Genomic DNA, 24,498 nt, shown 5'->3' with positions numbered 1-24,498 from the left:
TGTAATACTGTGTTTATATATGTGTAGGAGCATATGTCTGACTATTTATCCGACTGACTATCTATCTATCTATCTCCTATCTATCTATCTATCTATCTATCTATCTATCTATCTATCTATCTATCTATCTATCTCCTATCTATCTCCTATCTATCTATCTCCTATCTATCTATCTATCTATCTATCTATCTCCTATCTATCTATCTCCTATCTATCTATCTATCTATCTATCTATCTCCTATCTATCTATCTATCTATCTATCTATCTATCTATCTATCTATCTCCTATCTATCTATCTATCTCCTATCTATCTCCTATCTATCTATCTATCTATCTATCTCCTATCTATCTATCTATCTATCTCCTATCTATCTATCTATCTATCTAATCTATCTATCTATCTCCTATCTATCTATCTATCTATCTATCTATCTATCTATCTATCTATCTATCTATCTCCTATCTATCTATCTCCTATCTATCTCCCTATCTATCTATCTATCTATCTATCTATCTCCTATCTATCTATCTATCTATCTATCTAATCTATCTATCTATCTATCTCCTATCTATCTATCTATCTATCTATCTATCTCCTATCTATCTATCTCCTATCTATCTATCTATCTATCTATCTATCTATCTATCTATCTATCTATCTATCTATCTATCTCCTATCTATCTATCTCCTATCTATCTCCTATCTATCTATCTATCTATCTATCTATCTATCTATCTATCTATCTCCTATCTATCTATCTCCTATCTATCTCCTATCTATCTATCTATCTATCTATCTATCTATCTATCTATCTATCTATCTGTCAGTCTATCCATATATATGTAATAATATCCAGTAGAAATACAACGGCACTCACCGGTGTCAGCGAAATTGATGGTTTATTACAGGAAGAGATATACAACAATAGCGCTCCACACCTCCTTTCTGTGGAACGCACCTGCTATTGTTGTATATCTCTTCCTGTAATAAACCATCGATTTCGCTGACACCGGTGAGTGCCGTTGTATTTCTACTGGATATTAATATGATTGCTGGGCTTACTGCTGTCTCAACGAGCAACACGTGAGCGAGTACCTTGCGCACGGCACGCTTTGTTTACGGAGCCCAGGAAGCCGTAGTGCCTGCTCTGTCTTCTTGTGGCTTATCTATCCATATACACATGTGGGTGGGGGAGGAGCAATGGGTCATTGTCTTAATAAGTTTCATGCACTCACTTAATTGCACAGGAATGAGCAAATTTAGTTTTTTTTTGCCTTTTGAGTGAAAACTGCATAAGGCAGGCAAACTTAATTTAACGTGCAATTTTTTGCATAAAAACTTGCGCCTGGGGATATGCTGCTGCGCACTATGCACAATACCTGCTGGATGTATATATGTATTTTTGGGGCCCCACTTTAGTTTTGCCCAGGGCCACATTTTGTCTAAAACCGGCCCTGACTACAGTAGCCACCCAATGAGTCAGTATCACCTCTCCTCTCCATATTAGACAGCAGCAGCACTGCTTTAACACACTTCATATTTACAGTGCAATGATATAGGGGGGAGATTTATCACAGCCTGTGCCAGAGGAGCAGTTACCCATAACAACCTGTCAGATGCTTTTTTTTTTTTTTTTTTTTGCCCCCCACAACACAGCTAACCCCCCCCTGGCCTCCATGTCATGCTGCCCTTTCTGCTTCAGTTTATACTGGGCTCAGATGTTGGCTCTTCCTATAGAGCTGGAGCTAGAGAAATGTGGATACATCACCCTGCCCACCTGACTACTCACTGTTCACTCACTGGCAGGAACTGGGAACATGATATCACAGGAAGAAAAGAAAACAGAGTGGTCATATGACTGAGCCTGAAAACACAATAAGCGCTCTTAATAAAAAAATAAAATAAAAAAAGTCGTTAAGCACAAACTGCAGAATTATACGTGTTTTGTTTGATGTTCTGTTGCATTTTGGCATTAAACCCTTCAGGACATGTCCACATAGTGACTTATCTGTTCATTTAATATTGACCGATGTGTTAAAGGGGTAGTGCGGCGCTCAGAAATTATTCACAGAATAACACACATTACAAAGTTATACAACTTTGTAATGTATGTTATTTTTGTGAATCGCCCCGTTCCCCGTGTTCCACACCCCCCCCCCCCCACCCATGTGGTGCATTATACATTACCTGATCCGAGTCGCTGCCGCCCGTCCCCCCTCCGCCGCGTCACAACTGTGCTCAGCCGCGATTGGCTGAGCACAGTTATCCACCCGAAGAAGACGTAACTCGCTGAAGATCGGAGACGGGTGTCGGCACGTGACAGGTGAGTATAGCGCACCACACTTCCGGGTACACGGGTGGGGGTGGTGGGACACGGGGAAGGGGGCCATTCACAGACATAACATACATTACAAAGTTGTATAACTTTGTAATGTGTGTTAGTCTGTGAATAATTCTTTACCGCCGCACTACCCTTTAATGAATGAGACATTCATTTAGAGTAATCTGTTCATGTATTAGCAGGAGGCAGCTGCATGAAAGAACCCCAGATTTTCCCCCTAACACAATCAGCATAGTATGTAAATGATATCTGTGTTCTCTGAATGGAGATGAGGGTCTGTATTTTATGTGCTTTTTAAAATCCGCTTGCAGCTAAACTTGGATTTCAGTGTTCTCACTCAGACATGCATAATCATGTAGTCAACAACTTGTTTCGGTTGAATATAAATACCTTTTTTGAAATGTAGCTTTTGGGGTTTGTTAGATGTTTAGTACATTATATGCATTTTGTACCTCGTTAAAATATTTGATGTTTAACATGTAAAAGGCAAAAAAATCCTGAATGCTTAGAATATATATACCAACTAGAAATATCAATGTAAAGTTTTATTATGAAACAAGTTCTCCCTCTTGTGGTCAATATTAACATTGCAAGTCATCTCAGAAATGCATTAAAAATAAAACAAAAGGCAGTCAACTTTATTTCACAACTGCAAAGTAACATTTTCACTGTACCGGTGTACAAAATGGAATTGATTAAAACTGGGAACATTAAATAAACTAGGATTTAGTTCTGTCCAGTGTTTTAGAATACAAATTTAGTTAAACTATCATGCATTTTACACTTTATGCCAATGTTCTGTATGAACTGCATACTTCTACTTTACTATGGAATATGTGCAAGAACGGTTTCAGGTAGCTTGGATACAGGTATCCCACAGCCAAAACCATGGTTAAATCTTCCAGCATGTATGCTGCAAATGTGCAGCAGGAGGTTCGCTTAAGAAAAATCTGCCATGTGAATGCACCCTTATGGTGTCCATACACTTTCCATAACTGTAGGCCAAACAATCATTTGGCCAACAGTACACATTTGGCCATACACATGAACGCTCAGTTCTGGCAAATGTTAATGTGCTCTTTAGATGAAGGGTAGTGGTTAAGCTATCTCGTACAGACATTCAGGCCGGCGTGATTCTGGGAATTCCACCTATTTTACTTAGTGTGAGCATACCGAAGGGTATGTGCACACTGAGAATAGGCAAGGAATTTGTAGCAGAATCGTCTCTTAATTTCCGCTTGAATTTCTTCCTGTAAAATATGAACAGAGCAATGTACCATTGTGTTCAATAGGATTTCAGCTCTGTTCACACAGCAGAATTTTCTGCCCTGGATCTCCTTTCCACCTAAAGAATTGCTGTGTCAATTCTTTGGGCAAATTCTATTCTATTAGAAGAATCCTATAGAGTTCAGTGGGCTTGAATTCTGCCAGAGCTGAATAGGTGAGGAATTTCAAACAGAAAATTTTACTCTTAAATTACTCACCCATTCCTCAGTGTGCACATATCTTTGGATAATATTAACCAAAGTCATCTAATGCTATAAAGCAACAGGGGAAGAATTAAGAATCCTTCACCTTTCCCTGCATGCTTCCAGCGCATTCCACTCTGGTAACCTCTCTGCTGTTCACACAAGCTGAACTTATCATTGCAAGTATATGCACTGCCCACTTCAAGAAAGATTCTTGGCTGTTTTAGCCTATAGTAGTGCGAACCCAATGTGCACATTCCCTATCTTTGTTGGGAAATTGGTTACTATTAGACCCTTTTAGTTGACAAACACAGAGAATTTGTAATCTACCATATGTCTATTATCAATGTTAACAAAGTGGGAATTTTTTTTTTTGCCTTTTCTGCTTAGTTGATACAACACCAAAGCACCCTTCTCAGTCTACAGTTGGTCAAAAGGGGACTCCTAACTCCGCCTCCAAAACCAAAGACAAAGTGAACAAGCGAAATGAGCGGGGGGAGACTCGTTTACACCGAGCGGCTATAAGAGGCGATGCACGGCGTATCAAAGAGCTCATAAATGAGGGAGCAGATGTCAATGTTAAAGACTTTGCAGGTAACTTGGGATTATACTAGAATTGCTTGTGTTTGTTTTGCTTATTAGCCGTTTCTTAAGATAGACCATCAGATCAGTGGGTGTATACCTACATCACCTCTACTCAGCTGACTTTAAGGTGCTGCAGCATTTAGGCAAGTGCTGTTGCCTTTTCTTTGTCTAGCAGGCCCATTTTTCATACACTTGACAACAGCTTGGCACTACTGTGGCAGCCCCCTTCGGTTGGGGTCCATGACCTAGTACTCTAACCAGTCGGCTAACCGATGGGGCTTAGGCAGTACTGCACCTGGTAAATTAAATGAAGTGGCTTCATTTGTCCAAATGCCTTTTCCAGTCAGCTGATTGGGGTACTGGGGCATGAACAATGGTATCTTCATTTTTTTCCTTCACTTTCTGGTTTGTGCCTTCCCATGAGGCACTTTGTCTCCTGTGATGTCTAACTGACTCTGTAGAATTGTTAGATTGCTTACAGCTTGCTCAGCCAATCAGAGCTGAGCAACCGGAGTCATTTGACAAAGGGAGGCTGGCCTAACAGAGCTTAGACCAGCCTCCTTATTGATGATGTCTTTGTCACAAAATGGCTGCCACAGAGCAGCCTGGGGTCAACAGTCATTAGGTAAGAATGAGTTTACTTCACTTTCTGGTGGGGGTGTTTAAATTACTGGCAAAAAACTTTTCACCAGCGTTATCTTTTAAGTATAGGCCATGAGTTGTCTGAAGTTGTCGGTTTCGTGTGTGTGTGTGTGTGTGTGTGTGTCTGTCTGTCTGTCTGTCTGTCTCTATGGCATGTTCACACACTCCTTGTGTCTTAATAGTTTGCAACCATTTTATTTTACAGGATGGACCGCCTTACATGAGGCTTGTAACAGAGGTTACTATGATGTTGCGAAACAGCTGCTGGCTGCTGGGGCAGAGGTTAACACCAAAGGATTGGATGATGATACCCCCCTGCATGATGCATCTAATAATGGTCACTTCAAGGCAAGTGTGTTTTAGTAGTATTGTCAGTGATTTATTGTACAGGGGGGTAGCCTCTGGGTTTCCAGTTGGTTTTAATTGTTTGTACTCAAGTAGTAAGCATGGTTGTTAACAGTCGATCACTAAAACAAGCGACCAAGATGGTAATGTTAACTTAAAATTGGATTATGTCTGTCGTGTGACAGAGCCAGGAATTCATCTAACTTGTTCTAGAGATCAGTCAGGATCTGAATAGACTCCAGGTGATTAAAACTTTTCACATGTCTCTACGGCATGTTCTAAAGCTGTGATGAGTGACCTTGCCCATCCACCTTTCTATCATCCTTTACACTAACCATTTTATCTTGCAGGTTGTTAAACTGCTGTTGCGGTATGGAGGCAATCCTCATCAAAGTAATCGAAAGGGCGAGACCCCTTTAAAAGTCGCTAATTCTCCAACCATGCATAATCTTCTTCTTGGAAAGGGTACATACACATCCAGCGAGGAAAGCTCAACTGGTAAGTAGGAATAAAGTATATTATAGTTCTTTCCGATTTTCTTGCCGCAACTGTATTTTGATGTTAAAGGGGTTGGACCACTAACAGCAAAATGTATCGCTGATCCTGTGGATAAATGTATGATTGGTAGGGTTCTCCTACCAGTCATTAGAATGGTAGACTAAATGTGCCTTTTGTGAATTGGGGAGTTGTGCACTTGCACAATTACTGCTTTGGAATGGACAGTAATAGCTGAGCACAATCTTAAGTTGGTCCCATACCTATAACCCTACATAGTGAGTTGGGGCTCTTTTCACAAGGGGCACCTGAGAACCCTCAGCAATTACACATTTGTCACCTTTCCTGAAATGCTATTAGTTTGCTACAAATCTGCAGTGTAGATTTTCTTATCAATTACTAACTTGCCATTGTTATGAAGAAACCTAAAGCTTATTCTTAAACAAATAAAATTTTTGAAAAACTTGTTTTGAAAAAATTGCAAACCATACTTTGTGATGACAAATATATATTTTTTTTTTTCCAAAAAGGACTGAAATACTTTTAATATGTATTTGTTTCTTTTTAACAGAAAGCTCAGAAGAGGAGGATGCTCCCTCCTTTGCACCTTCCAGCTCGGTTGATGGCAATAACACAGACTCTGAATTTGAAAAGGGCTCTAAACATAAGGGCAAACATCAGGAGCCACCCAAAAGCACGCCAATAAAGGATGAATACGAGTTTGATGAAGATGATGAGGAAGACCGTGTACCTCCTGTTGATGACAAACATTTGCTGAAAAAAGACTTCCGTAAAGAGACTAAGGCAGCAAACAGTTTTATTTCTATTCCTAAAATGGAAGTAAAAACTTATTCTAAAAATACGACTGCACCAAAGAAAGCTGCTCGCCGAATTTTGTCTGATACATCAGATGAGGAAGAAAATGCTATCTCTTTAGAGGCTGCTGAAAAGCTTCGGTTGTCAGCTCACAATGTTCTATCGAGCAATAAAACCAGGGAGCAACCTGTGGCCAAGCATAAAGAAAAGAATAAAGTAAAAAAGAAGCGGAAGAAAGATACAAAAAATAAAGAAGTAAAGTTCGGGAAGAAAAATAACATTTTCTGTTCTGAGAGTGAAAGCGAAAACCTGGAGAGTGATGTTGAGAATGATATGCTTTCTTTAGACAATTCAAACTGTGTGAAAGACTCTGCCTTAGCTTTGAAGGAAACTTCTCTGTTTAGCTCTTTATCAGCATCTTCTGCATCTTCTCAAGGGAGTTTAGCATCACAGAAGCACAATGCTAATATCCCAGACCAGCACTCCAAGCACTGGAGGACAGACAATTGGAAAACTGTATCTTCTCCCACCTGGTCAGATGTTAGCTCGTTGTCAGACTCCACAAGGACGCGGTTAACTAGTGACTATGATTATTCATCTGAAGATTCTAGTTTAGAGTCTTTGAAACAGGTTAAAAAGAAGCACGAGCACAAAAAGAAAAGTAACACACATAATAACATATACGAAAAGAACTCTTTCCATCTTCATGTTGAAGGTGCTGTTCCCAAATTAGACAAAGAAGGTAAAGTAGTGAAAAAACATAAAACAAAACATAAACACAAAAGTAAAGAAAAAGTTCAAAGTCAGACCAGCCAGGATGTTAAAATTCTTAAAAGCTTTTCATTTGACTATGATGACTCAAAGCAGAAATCAGAAAAGTCTTTAAATCTAGAGGTTGATGTACCAGAAAAACTAAAAGTATTAAAACATGATCATGATCACCTCAGGAAAGAAGACAAATCCCTCCCCAAAATTAAGTCTGAGGAAAAGGACTGGTTATTTAGAGACGAAGGAGGTAAAGTTGCCAAAGAAGAGAAGTCATCAAAGAAGACCACAAAAGAGTCTAAAGACAGTAAAACATTTAAAGAGGACAGAGAACGGTCTACCAAAACAGATCGAGAAAAAACTGTCAAGGAGAAATCTCCTAAAGATGACAAAACTAAAACACACAAAGATGATAAGAAGAAAAAGGTAAAAGATAAATCCTCAAAATCTGAAAAGAAAGCTGAAGTAAAAGAGGAGAAACCAAAAAACGAGAGAGAAAAAATCTTTAAAGAGGAGAAAGTAAAGAAGGAGAAGTCTTTGAAGGATGAAGCACCTTTTGAAGATTTTAACAAAAGTAATTTTTTAGACAATGAGGAGGCAAAGTATAGTACATCAGATGACCAAGGTTTGTGGATGTCTGAAATGTCAGATTCGTCTTTTGATTTTAAAGCAGAAGATAGCTGGGACTCTTCTTTCGCAGATTTTAGGGAGAACAAAAATGATACAATCCCAAAGCTTCTGGTGGAATCTGTTAAGGAAGAAATCAAGGAAAAAGACTCCAAAAACAAAGACAAGAGGGACTATATTGATAAACCAGAGAAGGAAGTAGCCCTTAAAAGGAAGGATCGAGACTTTACAGACAAAGTTGCAGACAAAAAGAAAGACCAAACAGATTTGCATAAAAGCATCCCAATATATATAGCTGAGAAAGAAAAGAAGCGCAGGGATTCTATAGAATGCATAAAAGTCCGGAAAGATAAAGATGGAGATTCCATAAGAAGAGATTCTTTGATAAACAAAGATCGAAGAGATTCCAAGGTAAAACAAGAAGAGCCCTATAAGGAAGAACTGAATGACTATGGCTCAGAGACTTTTTTCAAAGAGAAGTCTGAACAGGAGTCTTTTCCCAAAACTTCTGAGACCCGAGAGCGGCATCATTCTGGTAAAGAGAAAAGAGATGCTTCTGAAAAAAAAGAAAAACCAAAATCTGAAAAGCATAGAGAAAAATCTAAAGATGCTGAGAAATCTGCAGAGAGAAGTCAAAAGGAAGCAGATAAAGGGTCTAGAGAGAAGAAAGATTCAAAAGAAAAACACAAAGATTTGCACAAAGACCGAAAGACTTTCTCTGATCAGAAAAGTGAGAAAAAAGATAAAAACTCCTCCCTAGATAAAGACTTTAACGACAAGAAGGACGATAAGAAAGCAAGAGGGAAAAATTGGTATAGTATCTCTGACATTTTTACAGATGAAAGTGAAGAAGAAGAGCAAAGGTTTGTACCTGGGTTCAAAATTACTGACTCCTACAGTGGTGACTTGCATAGAATGGACAGTTACCATGAGAGGGAGACCTCTATCCAAGACAAAGATACATCTCAGTCTGAGAAACACAGAAAATATTCCAGTGACAAGCAGCATTCTGGGGAAAAACAGAAAGACAGAGAACAGAAAGAGCGGAAAAAGGAAAAGGGTCAAGGAGAATCTGGAAAAGAGAAAAAAGAGAAGAACACTGAAAAACACAAAGACAAAAAGGACAAGGATTCTCTTGACAAATACCGCAAGGAAAGGGTGTCCCTAGATTCTAACCAAGACAAGAATTGTAAGATGAAAACACTGGCTGACAAAAAAGACAAGAAGCATCCAACGGAAGAGAAAATCAAAACTAAACACAAAGAGAAGACTGATCATTTTAAGGAGAAAAAGTTCTTAAAGGGGGAATCTGAAAAAAGTCTGCTAGAGAAATTAGAGGAAGAAGCTCTTAATGACTGTAAGGATGATTCTATTGATAAAATTAGTGAAATTTCTTCAGACAGTTTTACAGATCGGGGCCAAGATCCAAGTAACATGCTTGAGACCACTGGATTAACCAGTGTAGATCCTGTGGAGGAAAAATACAAGGATTCAGTGCCTGTGCCTTGCTTAGAAAAACTGAAAGAAAAGGAGAGAAATAGACACTCCTCTTCATCTTCAAAGAAAAGCCATGAGAAAGATAAGGTACGGAAAGACAAGTCTGATAAAAAGTCTGAAAAGGCAGATGATGCTAAAGATTCTTACAGTAGGCGTGAGTCTATGCAGTATGAGAAAGAAGCTCCTGCAGCAGATACTGACTCTTTTCCAGTATTCAGTGTTAAGACCGAGACTGAAGAGGAATTGGACCGAAATATGGATTACATGTTTACTTCAGAAAAAGAGAAACATGAATCTGAGAGAGATATTTTAAAGAGGTCAGAAAAGGAGAAAGCTTACAGCATGAACACAACCGCTTTGAAGGAGAAGAAAAAGAAAGATAAACATCGCGAGAAAAGTAAAGATGAAAAGCACAGAGACAAACATTTGGAGGCATTCTTTAAGCATCACAGGGATGAGTTAAAAAACGCAAGAGAGAGAGAATCTCCCCAGGTAAACTCAAAAGAGAAATCAAAAGATGACTTGGGGAAGTTTAATGAAAACAGACTAAAAGATAGATCGAAAGAGAACACTGATAAAGACAAAATGGACAATGGTAAAATCAGTAATGGAAATGAAAAAATTACAGTGATGAAAGAGACCACTAAGAAAGACACAAGACCAAGGGAAAAACTGTTGGGCGATGGAGATCTTATGATGACCAGCTTTGAGAGAATGCTCAGCCAAAAAGATCTTGAAATAGAAGAGAGGCACAAAAAGCATAAAGAGAGAATGAAACAGATGGAAAAGATGAGGCACAGATCTGGGGATCCAAAGTTGAAAGAGAAAAAGGCGGAAGAATTACGCAAGAGGAGCTTGGATTTGAGCGCCAAGAAAACATCTGCAACGGACTCTCTTCAGAAAGAGAAGAAAAATAAAGATCTGGCCCCTTTAAATATACCTGCATCTGATAATAAAACCCAAGCTGTTTTAGGCAATGATTCTAAAGATTGGCTCAATGGTCCCCAGATCAAGGAAGTGCTCACAGCTTCCCCAAGACCTGATCAAAACAGACCAACTGGCGTCCCGACACCTACATCTGTAATCTCATGCCCAAGCTACGAGGAGGTCATGCAGACCCCTAGAACACCATCCTGTAGCACTGAAGACTATCCAGAGTTGATGTTTGACTGTTCAGATAGTCAGCATACACTCCCTGTGTCTGCAATGTCTATGAATGCATGCTCCCCAACCTTTTTTGATCGGTACTCATCTACTGGAATAACAGAGACTCCAAATCAAACACCAACTAAATTATCCTCCTCCATTAATCGAAGCCGTTCAGTCTCTGTTGATGTAAGAAGAGTTCCTGAAGAGGAGTTTCCAGCTTCAGATATGAAATTTTTCAGACAGCAAAGTGTTCCAGCATCCTCTAGCTTCAGTTCACCCATGCAGATAATGATGGAAGATAAGATCCAACCTCTTGTGCCTGCAGAGAAATTTCCGTGCTTGTCTCCTGGATATTATTCACCAGGCTATCCATCTGATGATGTTACTTTTGCACCTGGAGACATGGCAAGTATTGCCCCTTCTCCAGATCGTGTCTTCTCTGGTTTACAAGCAAAATCCTCTCCTTCAGAACGAGATGACTTGCTAGAGCCATCTACTGAAAGTGCTGTTCCTCCAGACATTGGCTTACAGTGTGATTCTGCAGAAGCTCAACAAGCTACAGAGTCTATTCTTCCTCAAGAACAAAGCTTTTCCCCACCAGAGTCTAATTTCATACAGCAGGAACCTGCCTTTTTAGAAACTGAAAATAATTTTATTCCAGACAGTAATAGTTACACTTCTGAGCCTGACTTTATACCACAAGAAACAGATTATTTGCACCAAGAACCTGCATATATTCCTCAGCAGCCAACCTTTCTACCCCAGGAGTCAGATTTTTTGCCCCCAGATCCTCCCTTTATGCCATCAGAACAAAATTATGTGATCCACACAACATCCAGTTTCCCCTCTTCTGAGAGTGCTTACTTGCCTCAGGAATCTGGGTTTCACACCTCCCATTCAGAACCCTCCTTTTTACCTCCTGAACCTGCCTTTATTCCACCGCCTCCTGAGTCTGGCTTTCTTCCTCCAGTTGAAGAAAATACTTTTGATTCCCCTATGTCTGAACAGAATCTAGGTTGGGTGAGTCCACCAAATAATAATCCAGAGTCTATTATGCCTCAGAGTCTCATAGCTAGTAATTCTGAGGAACATGGAAGCTGGTCAATGAGATCCGATCTTGTAAAGTCACCACAAAGATTCTCAGAGTCTCCTAAGCATTTTTGCTCATCAGACAAAACTATTCCTGCTTCAATTCCTTTTATATCTTCTGACTCCCCTTACCCAGTTTCTCCTGTTTCATATCCTATGTCTGAAGCAGCACCTGAGGAATTGAAAGAAGAGGAGGGGGAGGAGGAGGAAGAAACTGAAAATGTGCAACAACCTGAAGACCAAGGCACATATATGTCCCCTACTCCTCTTCCCTCTTTCTTTGACTGCAAAACTCATCCAGAGGAACCACAAACTCTGTCAACAGAGCCACCAGTTAATACAGACACACTTGAAGGCACTTTAACATCTATCAAAGAAAATTTTGTACAGCCTGGGGAAATCCACCAAAATAGTCAAGAAGAGACAGAGCCATGGTCAAATCCATTTTCCTCTGTAGTTGACTTGGAATTTGGGCCCTTTTCTCTGCCAGAATTGCCTCTTCCAGTCAAAGATGAAAATGACAGCGAAGCCTGTGAACAATTAAACATCACTGCTGAAAGCCCAGGTGGTCCTTCTGATGACCCTGTTGAGAGTGAAGTCAGTGAAGTGCATCCCAGTGAACCAGAACTTCCAAAGCCAGGATCTCCAAAAGAACCACCTTGTACAATTGAAGCAGATGACCTACCAACTCAGATACCAGAGGAGAAATCTGATGACATTCAAGAATCCACTTTGGAGGCTCCAAAAGTATCTCAGCCTTCAAAGCCAATCTTTGACCCAGCATCATTTCCCCTTCCATTTGTACAGCTGGAGTCTCTGGACAAAATTGAAGCTAAAATGCAGGCAAACCTAAACTCATCAGATACCTGTGTTCAGGTCTTGCCAAAGAATCTTGAGGATGTTGATACCAAGGTGAATGAAAGTACACCAGTAGAAAATACGGATAGTGATCCAGTTGTACAAGCAGAGGCTCCTCAGATTAGCCCCACTGTAGATGTTCAAGAGCAGATGCCAAAAACAGTTGATGCTCCAAAACCACCTAAAGTGGAAGAAATACCTCTTCGTATGACCCGTAACAGGGCTCAAATGCTTGCCAACCAGAATAAACAAAACTCCACCCCAGCAGAGAAAGAACAGCCAGTAGTTACTGCGCCAGCCTCCCGTGGCAAGAGTAAAATCAATGAAGAGGATGAGCCACAAACACAGCATCCACGAAAGAGAAAGCTGCAGAAACCTAACCAGCTCCAGCAGCAGATAATAAGCAACACAAGTCAACAAACACGAGAGATGATACAACAAACTTTGGCTGCAATAGTGGATGCTATTAAGTTAGATGACATTGAGCCATACCATAGTGACAGATCTAATCCATACTTTGAATATTTACAAATTAGAAAGAAGATTGAAGAAAAGAGGAAAATTTTGTGCTATATCACTCCTCAAGCTCCACAGTGCTATGCTGAATATGTCACATATACTGGCTCGTATTTATTGGATGGCAAACCACTGAGCAAGCTTCACATTCCAGTGGTGAGTTATGAAAGTTATGTTAAATGACTGTTTTTATTTACAAAGACTATCAAATGGTTTGGTACTTGTAGTTTCTGTGCATGATTGTATCAAGGTGCTACATTGCCAACAAACCCTGTTTTTAGTTTTTATTTAGTGATTAGAGATGAGCGAACCTCGAGCATGCTCGAGTCGTTCCTAACCCGAACTTTCGGCATTTGATTAGCGGTGGCTGCTGAACTTGGATAAAGCCCTAAGGCTATGTGGAAATCATGGATATAGTCATTGGCTGTATGCTTGTTTTCTAGACCACATTAGAGCTTTATCAAAGTTCAGCAGCCCCAGCTAATCAAATACCGAACGTTCTGGTTCGGATCGACTCGAACCTGAATCCAGTTCGCTCATCTCTATTAGTGATCTTTAAGAAGACTGTAGCTTATTGAAATTACAGAGATGTTAGCATTAAAGGGGTACTTTTTCCTAGGACCGGGGAGGAGGTGGCTGAGGGAATCTACGTCCACTCACCTCCCCAGTTCAAGCGGCGGGTACCGCATCGCGGCGCTCCATTCCCCGGTTACCGGCCGCTTCCTGGTGTCTGACGTGGGCCCGAGACAATACGTCTCAGGTCCGCTCAGCCAGTCAGTGACGGAGGCGGGATCCGTTTCAAGTCCGTTCAGATCCCACTTCTGTCACTGACTGGCTGAGTGGGCCAGGGACCGGAGCGCCGCGATGCGGGGGAGGTGAGTGGACGTCATTTCCCTCAGCCACCTCCACCCCGGTCCCAGGGTTATGTCTGGTTATGCTGGTTTGTGATGGCAACTACTGTACAGTATATATTTTTACAGTATATATTTTTTGTGACTTATTCATGGAAAAATAACTAAGACCTCCCCTGAAAATAAGACACACTTGGGGGCAATATAAGACAGTCCTATTTTCAGGAAAACACAGTAGGATGGGTTAGCAACTTCTGTCGTTAGTACAACCATGCAGGTTATCACTTATAATACTATTACCCCCTACATATTCCTGGGTGTGGTCCCTTAATAAGCCCCTCAAATAGTTTCCCCAAAATGGACGTTAAGCTTACAGGTCTGTAATTACCTGGGGAAGTTTGGCACTATGTTTGCCTTATGCCAGTCCCTCGACACAATACCAGTCACCAAAGAACTGCTGAATATTTCATACAAGAGTAAAGAAATTACAGAAATGAGTTTCCCAAACTTTTGAGTGTAATCCGTCAGGCCATGGGACTTTGCTTACATTCAGTTTAATTTATCTTGGACCATATCTACTGGTATTTTACACGTGTTGGCAGCACTGGCCCCACCCACCTCAGCTCCATCCTCTTTTGTATATACAGAGCTGAATAACCCATTAAGTAACTCTGCTTTCTCTTGATCCCCAGTAATTAACGCCCCGTCACCATTATTTAGGGGACCTACATGCTCTGACCGTTTGTGTGTTTTTGCATTAATATGTTTGAAGAACTTTTTTGGAATTTCTTTTACGGTCTTTGGCTACCTGCTTTTCATTGTAAACCTTTGCTGTTTTTATTACCTTTTTACATATACAGTGGTACATTGGTTTAAGAGTAACTTGGATTAATAGCATTGCTTTGGTTTAAGAGCTCCCTTTACTGGGGGAGTGGGGGAGGGGCATGGCCTGCATCGCGTCGTCTACAGCACTGTAATCTGACCCAGGAAGTTTCCCTCACCTTCCAAATCATAGCAGATCCACTTCAGACTTTGGATTGCATCAGGGGACAGGACTTTTCATAGCTGTAACCCTTCTCTCCCCGGACAGAGTGCTGCTATACTGTGCTCACATATGTCCTGCTCATTCCTCCCTGCAGTCTGTCAGCCCTTGTGTTTCCCATCCTAGTCATTATGGGTATCTGCAGTCCCATTCTGTATCTACAAACAGCTGATGTTTTTTCAGGTGTTTGCACTTACTAACTTATCACATATTCAGCAGTTTCTAAATGTTTGTTACGTTTGTTTTACCTGTTCAGAATAAAAAAAATCATTTATTTTGGGAGTGGGGAACCAATTGTCTGCATTTCAGTGATTTCTTATGGGAAGTTTTGCTTTGGTTTAAGAGTGGGTTTAAATTACTAGTGCGGTCCCAGAACTAATTATGCTCGTAATCCAAGGCACCACTGTATTAACTTTTTTAAAGGCTACAGCTAACCTCTCTGATTTGTATTTTTTGAATGCCCCTTTTTTGTCATTTATAGCCCTTTTTAACATCGGTTGTAAGACATGTGGGATTTTATTTTAACCTATTTGTTACCTATTGGAAATAATTTAGCCGTACAGTTGTTTAATGTAGATTTGAAGATTTCCCATTTATTATCTGTGTCAATATTTGACAACAGCCGCTCCCAGTCTATGTCCTGAAGTTCAGCCCTTTAACACAGGGAAATTGGCTTTTTTAAAATTAAATGTTTTAGCCCTCCCAACATGTTTGCTTTCTACACTTTAAGCCAAACGTCACTATATTGTGGTCACTGTTACCCAGGTGTTAAAGCGACTCTGTACACTTTTGAAGTTTCCATTAGGGATGGTCCGAACTCTCGGTAATGATTCCCGCTGTCTGCCCGCTCTGTGGCCTATGGCTGTATCCAAGTTTTCCAGGCGGTCCTCCCGCTGTATCCACCCGCTCCAAGCAGCGGGCAGACAGCGGGAATCTGATGCCGATCGTTCGGGTTCATACGAACCCGAACGGGTCGGACCATCCCTAGTTTCCATCTAGTTTACACATTCAGTTTTAGAAATGTGTGTCTTGTTTTTTTTTTTAATACTGTGTATACAACAATTTTCACTGCTCATCTGCAATAAATGGATCTCATTATCCACTGCCCAATGAAAAATCAGCCCAGAGCTCTAAAAAGCCAAACCCTTCTCCCATACACCACAACTTCAGCCATACATTAGACTCCCTAAGCTCCTGATGTGTCTCCTGTGATGCACATGGCACAGGCAGTATTCCAAATAATACAACCTTGAAGGCCCTTCTCCAACTTGCCACCTAGTTCTCTAAAATTAATTTTAATCTTAATGGACCTCCACCTTCCATGTATTCTTTCATTGGTTCCCACATGAACCATGACAGCTGGGTCATCCCCAGTACCCCTAAGTAATTTGTCCACTCTTCCCACCATATGCCGAACCCTGGCACAGGGAGACTGCAAACTATTTGGTTGAGGTGATCTTGTCAGCAAATTATTCTATTCTATTCCTTTGTGCAAAAAAAGTGAGAAATAAAGAAATGTAGCACTAACCAGATTTTAACTGCTACTTTTAACTCCTTTCTCTCGGCACTTATTCTTAGCCACTTAGTAGCAAGCCACCAGGAGCAAGCTCGTGTATTAGACATGACTAACTGAATTAACCTAAGGGCCCTATTACACCAACAGATGTCTGACAGATTATCTGACATATTTTTTTCAGCCAAAGCCAGAAATGGATTTGAAAAGAGGAGAAATCTTAGTCTTTCCTTTTTTTTTTTCAAACAAATTTTATTGAACAAGAAATTATACATCATGACACAGAGCATGACAACAAAATATAGGTCACACAGGACCTTGCAAAATCCCCTTTTCTATGTTTATAGTCTTGTTCCTGGCTTTGGCTGACATCTGTTGGTGTAATAGGGCCCTTAGGTTAGTTCAGTTAGTCAGATGGGTTTGACCTTAGTTTTTAACAATCAAAGTGAAAGTCAAGTGACTGACAGAATTATCCCATCAGTGGGAGTGAAAGTTTTACAGTGTATCAGATTTTATTTTTTGGTAGTCTGTAAAGATACACGCCTGTATTGAAGCTGTAGGACACAACCACAGGACGTTTTTCATCCAGACCTATTCCAGAGTTGCTATGATTTTTTGTTGCATGGGTTTTGTTTAGCTTTATTACCCTTTGTATGCTTTGGTACATTAAAGTGAAGATAAAAGCAGGTTAGAAGAATCTAAACTGCTGTTACATTCCCATAGAGCAAGGGATGTTAATAAAAAAAAGAATTTTTTTTTTGTGTTTTTTTACCTTTTAATCCCCAGCACTGTTTTCCTAAAATCCTGCGTTTTATTAAACGTTTGGTGCACTGGTGGCGGTACTATAGTCATTGATGTACAAGTACCGATCTGCCTGCTCCTTTTCATGAATACTTATCCAGTGCTTTGCAGTGATCAGCCAGAGTGACTTCACTCTAGAGCACCATCTTAATTCTGAAGGGGGACAGCCAGTGCACAGACTGCTACAGTACTGCCCCCAGTGCACCAGACCACCTAATTAACGTATTAATACATTGCAAGATTTTAGAGAAATGGTACTAAGGATGAAGGTAAGAAAACAAACACTTTCTAAGTCTCCTGCTTTGGGAGAACATATAAAAGCAAGCTAGGTTCTTCCAAACTACTGTTAGTTTCCATTTAAAACTTTGCATGGAAAGGTTTAACTATTCATTTAAGGATGGTTTAATGTTTCAAATGGTGAGCTTATTTTTCAGTTCTCATGTCCCTTAATGTAAGTAATATTTATTGATATGGATGGATGTTTTTCACAGGTTTCATGCTGTGCCAAATCTATTAATACTCCAGACAGTTGTAATGCACCTCTGAACAGGGGACTGTATATACATAGCCACTAAATTTAAACTTACATTATATCTACAGATTGCACCACCTCCTTCATTGTCTGAGCCACTTAAAGAACTGTTCAGGCAACAGGAATCTGTGAGAGGGAAGCTTCGTCTGCAGCACAGCATTGAGAGAGTAGGTCTATTTGCCTTTTACTATTTTATTGTGGTCTAATGTCTGTTGGCTCCTTATCACCTTTAAAAGCAAGGAATAATTTTCTAGCGCATGGATTCTAAGTACTTTTTCATCCTTTGACTTTGTAGGAGAAACTCATAGTGTCTTGCGAACAGGAGAACCTCAGAGTTCATTGCAGAGCAGCCAGGACCATTGCCAACCAGGCTGTGCCTTTCAGCGCTTGCACCATGTTACTGGACTCCGAGGTGTATAACATGCCTCTGGAAAATCAGGTCAGTTATTATTTTGCTATTCCTGCATCTTTCTGATTTATGTAAGTAAATATGTACTCTATGCAGCTGTTTTTTTGTAGGTCCCGGCACACTAAACATCAACACTTGAAGCTGCTTACACTTATTATTCATTTTTGTCTGTATATGGGCCCATTCATTCCTATTGCCCCATATTCACATCTGTAGTTTTAGGGATCAGTGTTCGGTCCACAATCCGAGGTGCCCCGGTTCCCGGTCGCTTTCTGGTGTCTCACCAGGAAGCGACAGGGGACCGGAGCGCTGCGGTACGGGACCTGCCACTGGATCCGGGGTGGTGAGTGGACGTCTTTTCTCTCAGCCACCTCCTCCTCGGCCAGATCCCAAAATAGCCCCCTCACTGAAGTACCCCTTTAAACCTTTTATCAAAACATCTTAAAGGCTTTCATTTTACCAGCGCATGAGAAATGAAACATTTACAGATTGTGCTAATGGTTGTTATGGGCTACAATATTTCTGTTACAAGTTTGATAAATCATCAGGTTTTTTTTATATGAAATCAGTCAGTAGTAGTGTTAACTTTACCTTTTTTGCTCTGCAGGGAGATGAAAACAAGTCAGTCAGAGATCGTTTCAACGCACGTCAGTTCCTATCCTGGCTACAAGATGTCGATGACAAGTACGACCGCATGAAGGTGAGTGGAAAAACCACTTGAAAGAAATTGCATTTGGGGGCTATTCCTTCCTTTCTTCAAAGGAACTCTGTCAACACTCAGATCGTACCCAAGTTGCTGACAGTGTTATGTAGGTGATAGCACCCTGGTGAATAATGGCACCTCTGATTTAGCAATTTGTGAAACAGATGCTGTGCAATCCTTGTTTTCTTATTGTAATGAAGATGAGTTATGGGTCTGTGGCACACCCCATTGCCAGTTTCTACTCTTCTGTTAGTTCCAGCTCTGCCTCCAGTGCGCATGCGGTCTTCAAAATTTTCATTCTTAAAGAGGATGTACCACCTGGTACATCCTCTTTAACCTGAACCCACGGATCGATCGGCGCGGCTCCATTCATTGTAAGCGAGCCGTGTCATGGAGGGGACGGAATTCCCTCCCACTGGGGGCGGCCCGGCCTACCTCCAGTGCTTGAGCATCGGCCGGTACCGCTGGATCGAACGGCGCCGTGCACGGGAACCGGGCGGCGGTCCGAAAAACCGGCTTCCCGTGCCAGCGCCGATCGATCCGTGGGTTCAGGTACATCCTCTTTAAACCATGTAGGCACCATAGCCAGAGAAGCGCACAGGAATGGAGTTTCCCAACTGAGGGCATTGGCTTAAGCTGCTCACCATGCATGTGTGCCACTCTTCATGTTAAAACAAGTTTTGAAAATGGTGCATGCTCTGGAGGCAGGCCAGAAATTATTCAAATTGAAGAGGAAGGAGGGACCAGCAATGAGGTGTGCCATAGCGTAGCATGGTCACAGAGCTGCAACTCCCCTTTGATTGCAGTAAGAAAGCAAGGATTGGGCAGTTTCCACCCCCCCCCCCCTTTTTTTTCAAATCTACAGAGCCTGTAAAGAAAATCCATTTTTTAACATGAAATATAATGCTTAAAAAAAGTGGAACGTAATTTAAAAAAAATAATAATAATTCACATTGGGTCAGTGTGGTGCAGGGGGTGTCCTGTTTATAGCAACTAACCATGCAGTAAGAGACATGTTATCTTCAGCTCTGTGCTATTACAATCACAAAAGTATATAGTTTGTTATACTTCAAAGTCACAACTATTTGTTGACCCCTATAATTTTATTTTATTTTCTGTCTACAGGGGTGTATGGAGGTTTGTTTGTTTTTACGCCATGTAGTTTTTATTGATTGGGGGGGGGGGGTTGTACAAACATCAAATATTATGGCTTTTTGCGTTTCTTCTTTTTTTCTCTTTATCTGTGTAGGATCAACATTTTATTTTGGTTTGGGCAATGCAAGACAGCAGACACTTGCCACATATCAAGCAGGCTTATTCCCTAAGCCGCCTCCATATGCAGTGACTGCTCTGCTGGTGTTAATTAAAAAAAATAAAAAAAAAAATTAATGGGCAGACCGCTGGAGGTACACACGTCAGTCTTTAGATTCACTTATTTTCGCCCTAATGACCAAACAAAACCCTGAACTTTAGAGTTATGTTCTTATGTTGGTTGTGATGGAGGAGAAAACTGAAAACTACTCACCACTAGTTACCTTTGGAACATTAGGAATTTTATACTGTCCCTTCTAAAAAATAAGTAGCTTACTGATTAATTGCCAGTTTTTTTTTTTCATTATTATATTTGTATACTCTAAACTATAAAATCTTCTACATTTTTCCATATCAGTTACCTTAGTGATGTAACTCGCCCTTTTAAATATATTGCTGTTAAGGCTTTAAAGACTTTATTAATATATTTTATAACAAAATGCATTTTAAAGATTTCACTGTTCTGCCTGATATCCCAACTACTTTGTCATTTAAATGTTTTTGTTTGTTTTTTTGTTCATTGAAGACGTGTGTATTAATGAGACAGCAGCATGAAGCAGCAGCCTTGAATGCAGTGCAGAGGATGGAGTGGCAGTTAAAAATGCAGGAGTTGGACCCAACAAGTCACAAGTCTCTGTGCGTCAACGAAGTTCCCTCTTTCTATGTGCCAATGGTGGACGTTAATGATGACTTTGTGCTCTTGCCAGCATGACAAGGCGGACTCCTGTTGTGTTTTTTTTTCTTTTTTTCTTAAATCTAAACTGGCAAGGGCCGGCCCCCTTGGCTTAGAAGAGCTCAGACTTCACCTGCATCTTTTCGCTTGCTGATGAATCCGCTGCTTACAGGAGGAGGAAGCATTTTGATATAATATGGAAACCCCCTTAGAGGAATTGCACTTTCTTCACTGCTAAAACCCACCACTCCTCACGGTAGCAGGCGCAGTGGGCTGCCGTGGAAGGAGCATGCACAGACAGTGACAGGGAGGGGGATGAAGGTTACCATGTGTTTTCGTTACACACATCTGCTCCATTGTGCTTCAGAGACATCGCAGAGAACCAGTGAAGAGAGTCGCATCTGTTCACCGTGGTTGTTTTGTTTTCAGATGCACATTTGGTTGTTCCAGAACTTTAAAGAGCAGACTTTAATTTGGCTTTTCCCCTCCTAACCCTCTCCTCCCTTTTTTCTTTTGTTCCATCTTGTCACTGTAACAAGAAATCGCCTTCAGCCGCTGACTACCTCATGTCAGCCTTTAAATTGCCAGGCCTCCAATGCTAAGCAAGGATGGTCTGTCCCTTTTAATTCTTAGCTTTGGTCCTGCCTCTTATACTTGCAGATTCTGCATGTGGTTGATACAGGTTTAGGATTTCCACTCCCCCACCATGCTTGAGTCCAACCATGCCAAGCGTTGGTGATCCAAAATTTTCATTTTACAAGACAATTTAACGCCTAGTTTGTCACTTTCCTCCCCCTTAACATCTTTTAACCTTGGGCATTTAGTTTCTCTTGTTGGAGAACTTAACTTGAAACACTACGGAGCCAATACTCCTATATGTATGAAAAGACAAAAAAAAGTATCTGGTAAATTATGTACAGTTTTTATACACATTACCCTATGTACTTTGCTGCCTTCTAGATAAATTATTTTGCAAACACATTACTGCACAGTTGTAAATAACTTATGTACTGTAACATCACTTTCAGTTTTGTGTAAAGAAATAAATGACTTTAAAAAAAACTTTGTAATATAGTTCACCCTAGGCAGCACTTCTCTGAAGAGACAGATTCTGGAAGTGTGGACGACAGATGGGCCAAAAATTTATGTTCAGTATTTTTGCTAATTTTTGTATCTCCATATATGATTTCCTTTTTTTCTTTATTTTGTCTGGTTTTGGCAGATTTATTCCTAGTACACCTGGCAGTGGTACAGACCTTGTTCAAAAAGGGACTTTATTAGACACTTGGTTCCATTATGAAATGTTAAGTTCATCTGTTCTGTTAAAGATCTGGTAGATACTCATTGGTTTTATTTTTATATGGTCTTGGTACTCATAACTGTTGTATTTAAGCTGCTGCTGGTTGGTCTGAAGTGTAAGATCTGCTTTAGCACATTTAAGTGATCTGTTTTTAACATGCATGTAGTCCTGATGGAGCTTTCTGTTAACTCTGGTGTTTGTCACCAGCTGATTTCCAGATGTTGTGTGACTGACCTAGTGGACGCTTACAAACCAGCATCATGGTTCAGTAACCATAGTAGCACTCACTCTTGTGTACTTATGTACTATTACTGCATATGAAGAAGCAAGTGGTAGAACTGTTAAATGCGTTGTGGTCTTAAACTGTAGACCAGAACAACTGCACGTAAGTTAGAGATGAGCGAACCTCGAGCATGCTTGAGTTCATCCGAACCCGAGCGTTCGGCATTTGATTAGCGGGGGCTGCTGAAGTTGGATAAAGCTCTAAGGTTGTCTGGAAAAAAATGCTACAGTCAATGACTATATCCATTTTTTCCACATAGCCTTAGGTCTTTAGTTCTTTAGTTAGGTCTTTAGTTCTTTAGTTAGGTCTTTAGTCTTTATCCAACTTCAGAAGCCACCGCTAATCAAATGCCGAACGCTCGGGTTTGCTTTTCTTTAGCCAAGATCCTTTGGACCCAGCATAGACCTTTGCACCTACAACTAAGTGTTATTTGTTCAGAGTGAGGTGATTTTAATATATATACTTTGCCTCGTAATGTCACTGATGCTTCCTCATCCTACCCTTGGCCATGGCATAGCTGCCTTCAATGCAGAGTACTGAGAAACTAAAGACCCTTGCTAATGTCACATTTGTGTGTGTAACCTTTTTTTACTAGTAAAACTTCTTTATTTGTTGTAAAGACACATTGAAGACGCTTGCAATGTGTTTTGTTGCCATTCCACACTAACCTTAGATAGGTTTAGTCTATACCTGCCTAGACATCATTTGTGCTTTACAGAGTATCTGGGCTCATTGTGCAAGCAGCAGTAAAAAAATTTCTGGTTTTCCCCCCTCCCAAATGTGACTTTGTTTTGCGATGTATTGTCTGTGACGGATATTATAAATATCTACTGCCCTGAAGCCTCTTCCAGGAGGCAAGTAAAAGTTCATTCTTGCTGTCCAGTGACTTCTACCTGAATGATGATGGACTAAACACTGCTTTCCTTGGATTTCTTGCTGTCTGAGCTGGTATCAGTAGGCACGCTAAAGCATTAGGATATCTTTGTTTACTCCTCCTTTAGCTGGTAACTTGTAGACTCCACAAATGCCTAATTTGCATCTTTTGTTTTTGTTGAGATATGATTATTTAGGCTGTCTGTGTTTATTACCTATTGCAATAAGGTCCTCTCTGTTATGTAGAAAATAAAGGTGTGTCCCAGAGACTTGCAGGTTTGGTAGCATTAAAGGGGTAGTGCGGCGGTAAAGAATTATTGACAGAATAACACACATTACAAAGTTATACAACTTTGTAATGTATGTTATGTCTGTGAATGGCCCCCTTCCCCGTGTCCCACCACCCCCACCCGTGTACCCGGAAGTGTGGTGCGCTATACATACCTGTCGCGTGCCGACCCACGTCTCCGATCTTCAGTCAGTGACGTCTTTTTCGGACGGACGACTAACAGCTCCGACTTTCCCGACAGTTATGCTCAGCCAATCGCGGCTGAGCATCGGATGACGCTGCAGAGGGTGGCCGGCATTTGGGACAGTCGGAGCTGTTCGCCGTCCATCCGATGAAGACGTCACTGACTGAAGATCGGAGACAGGGGTAGGCACGCAACAGGTATGTATAGCGCACCACACTTTCGGGTACACGGGTGGGGGTGGTGGGACACGGGGAAGGGGGCCATTCACAAACATAACACACATTACAAAGTTGTATAACTTTGTAATGTGTGTTATTCTGTGAATAATTCTTTACCGCCGCACTACCCCTTTAAATGGTTGGTGTTTTAGAACCCCTGATTTGTTTTTAGTGAAAAAAACCTGTTTTGTTTAAACCTCTTTAAATGGAATTCCTCTCTAAGGTGTAGTATGGCTGGTGCTACCAGAAAGGGGAACATCTGCATACTGAGAAATTCATTTCAGACCACAAAATCCACTTAATCACCTAACTGGTTAGAA

At 40.7% G+C, this 24,498-nt stretch overlaps 1 protein-coding gene across 2 annotated transcripts in view; it reads left to right on the top strand.

Moving 5' to 3' along the window:
* The window catches only part of ANKRD11 (ankyrin repeat domain containing 11), a 218,881-nt gene extending 195,068 nt beyond the window's left edge, over nt 1–23,813 (top strand). For both annotated transcript variants that reach the window (XM_069966057.1, XM_069966056.1), the window contains 8 exons: nt 4,203–4,406; nt 5,245–5,387; nt 5,735–5,882; nt 6,451–13,352; nt 18,004–18,102; nt 18,231–18,374; nt 18,952–19,044; nt 20,885–23,813. In XM_069966057.1, coding sequence (XP_069822158.1) covers nt 4,203–4,406; nt 5,245–5,387; nt 5,735–5,882; nt 6,451–13,352; nt 18,004–18,102; nt 18,231–18,374; nt 18,952–19,044; nt 20,885–21,070 — 7,919 coding nt within the window. In that variant the 3' untranslated portion in view covers nt 21,071–23,813. The remainder of the gene's footprint in view (nt 1–4,202; nt 4,407–5,244; nt 5,388–5,734; nt 5,883–6,450; nt 13,353–18,003; nt 18,103–18,230; nt 18,375–18,951; nt 19,045–20,884) is intronic.
* The last annotated feature ends 685 nt before the right edge of the window (nt 23,814–24,498 follow it).

Source organism: Dendropsophus ebraccatus, chromosome 4 (assembly GCF_027789765.1).
Source record: "Dendropsophus ebraccatus isolate aDenEbr1 chromosome 4, aDenEbr1.pat, whole genome shotgun sequence".
NCBI classification, from domain to species: Eukaryota; Metazoa; Chordata; class Amphibia; order Anura; family Hylidae; genus Dendropsophus; species Dendropsophus ebraccatus.
Note: the sequence above shows the minus strand (reverse complement) of the source record. Positions and strands in the feature narration are given on the sequence as shown.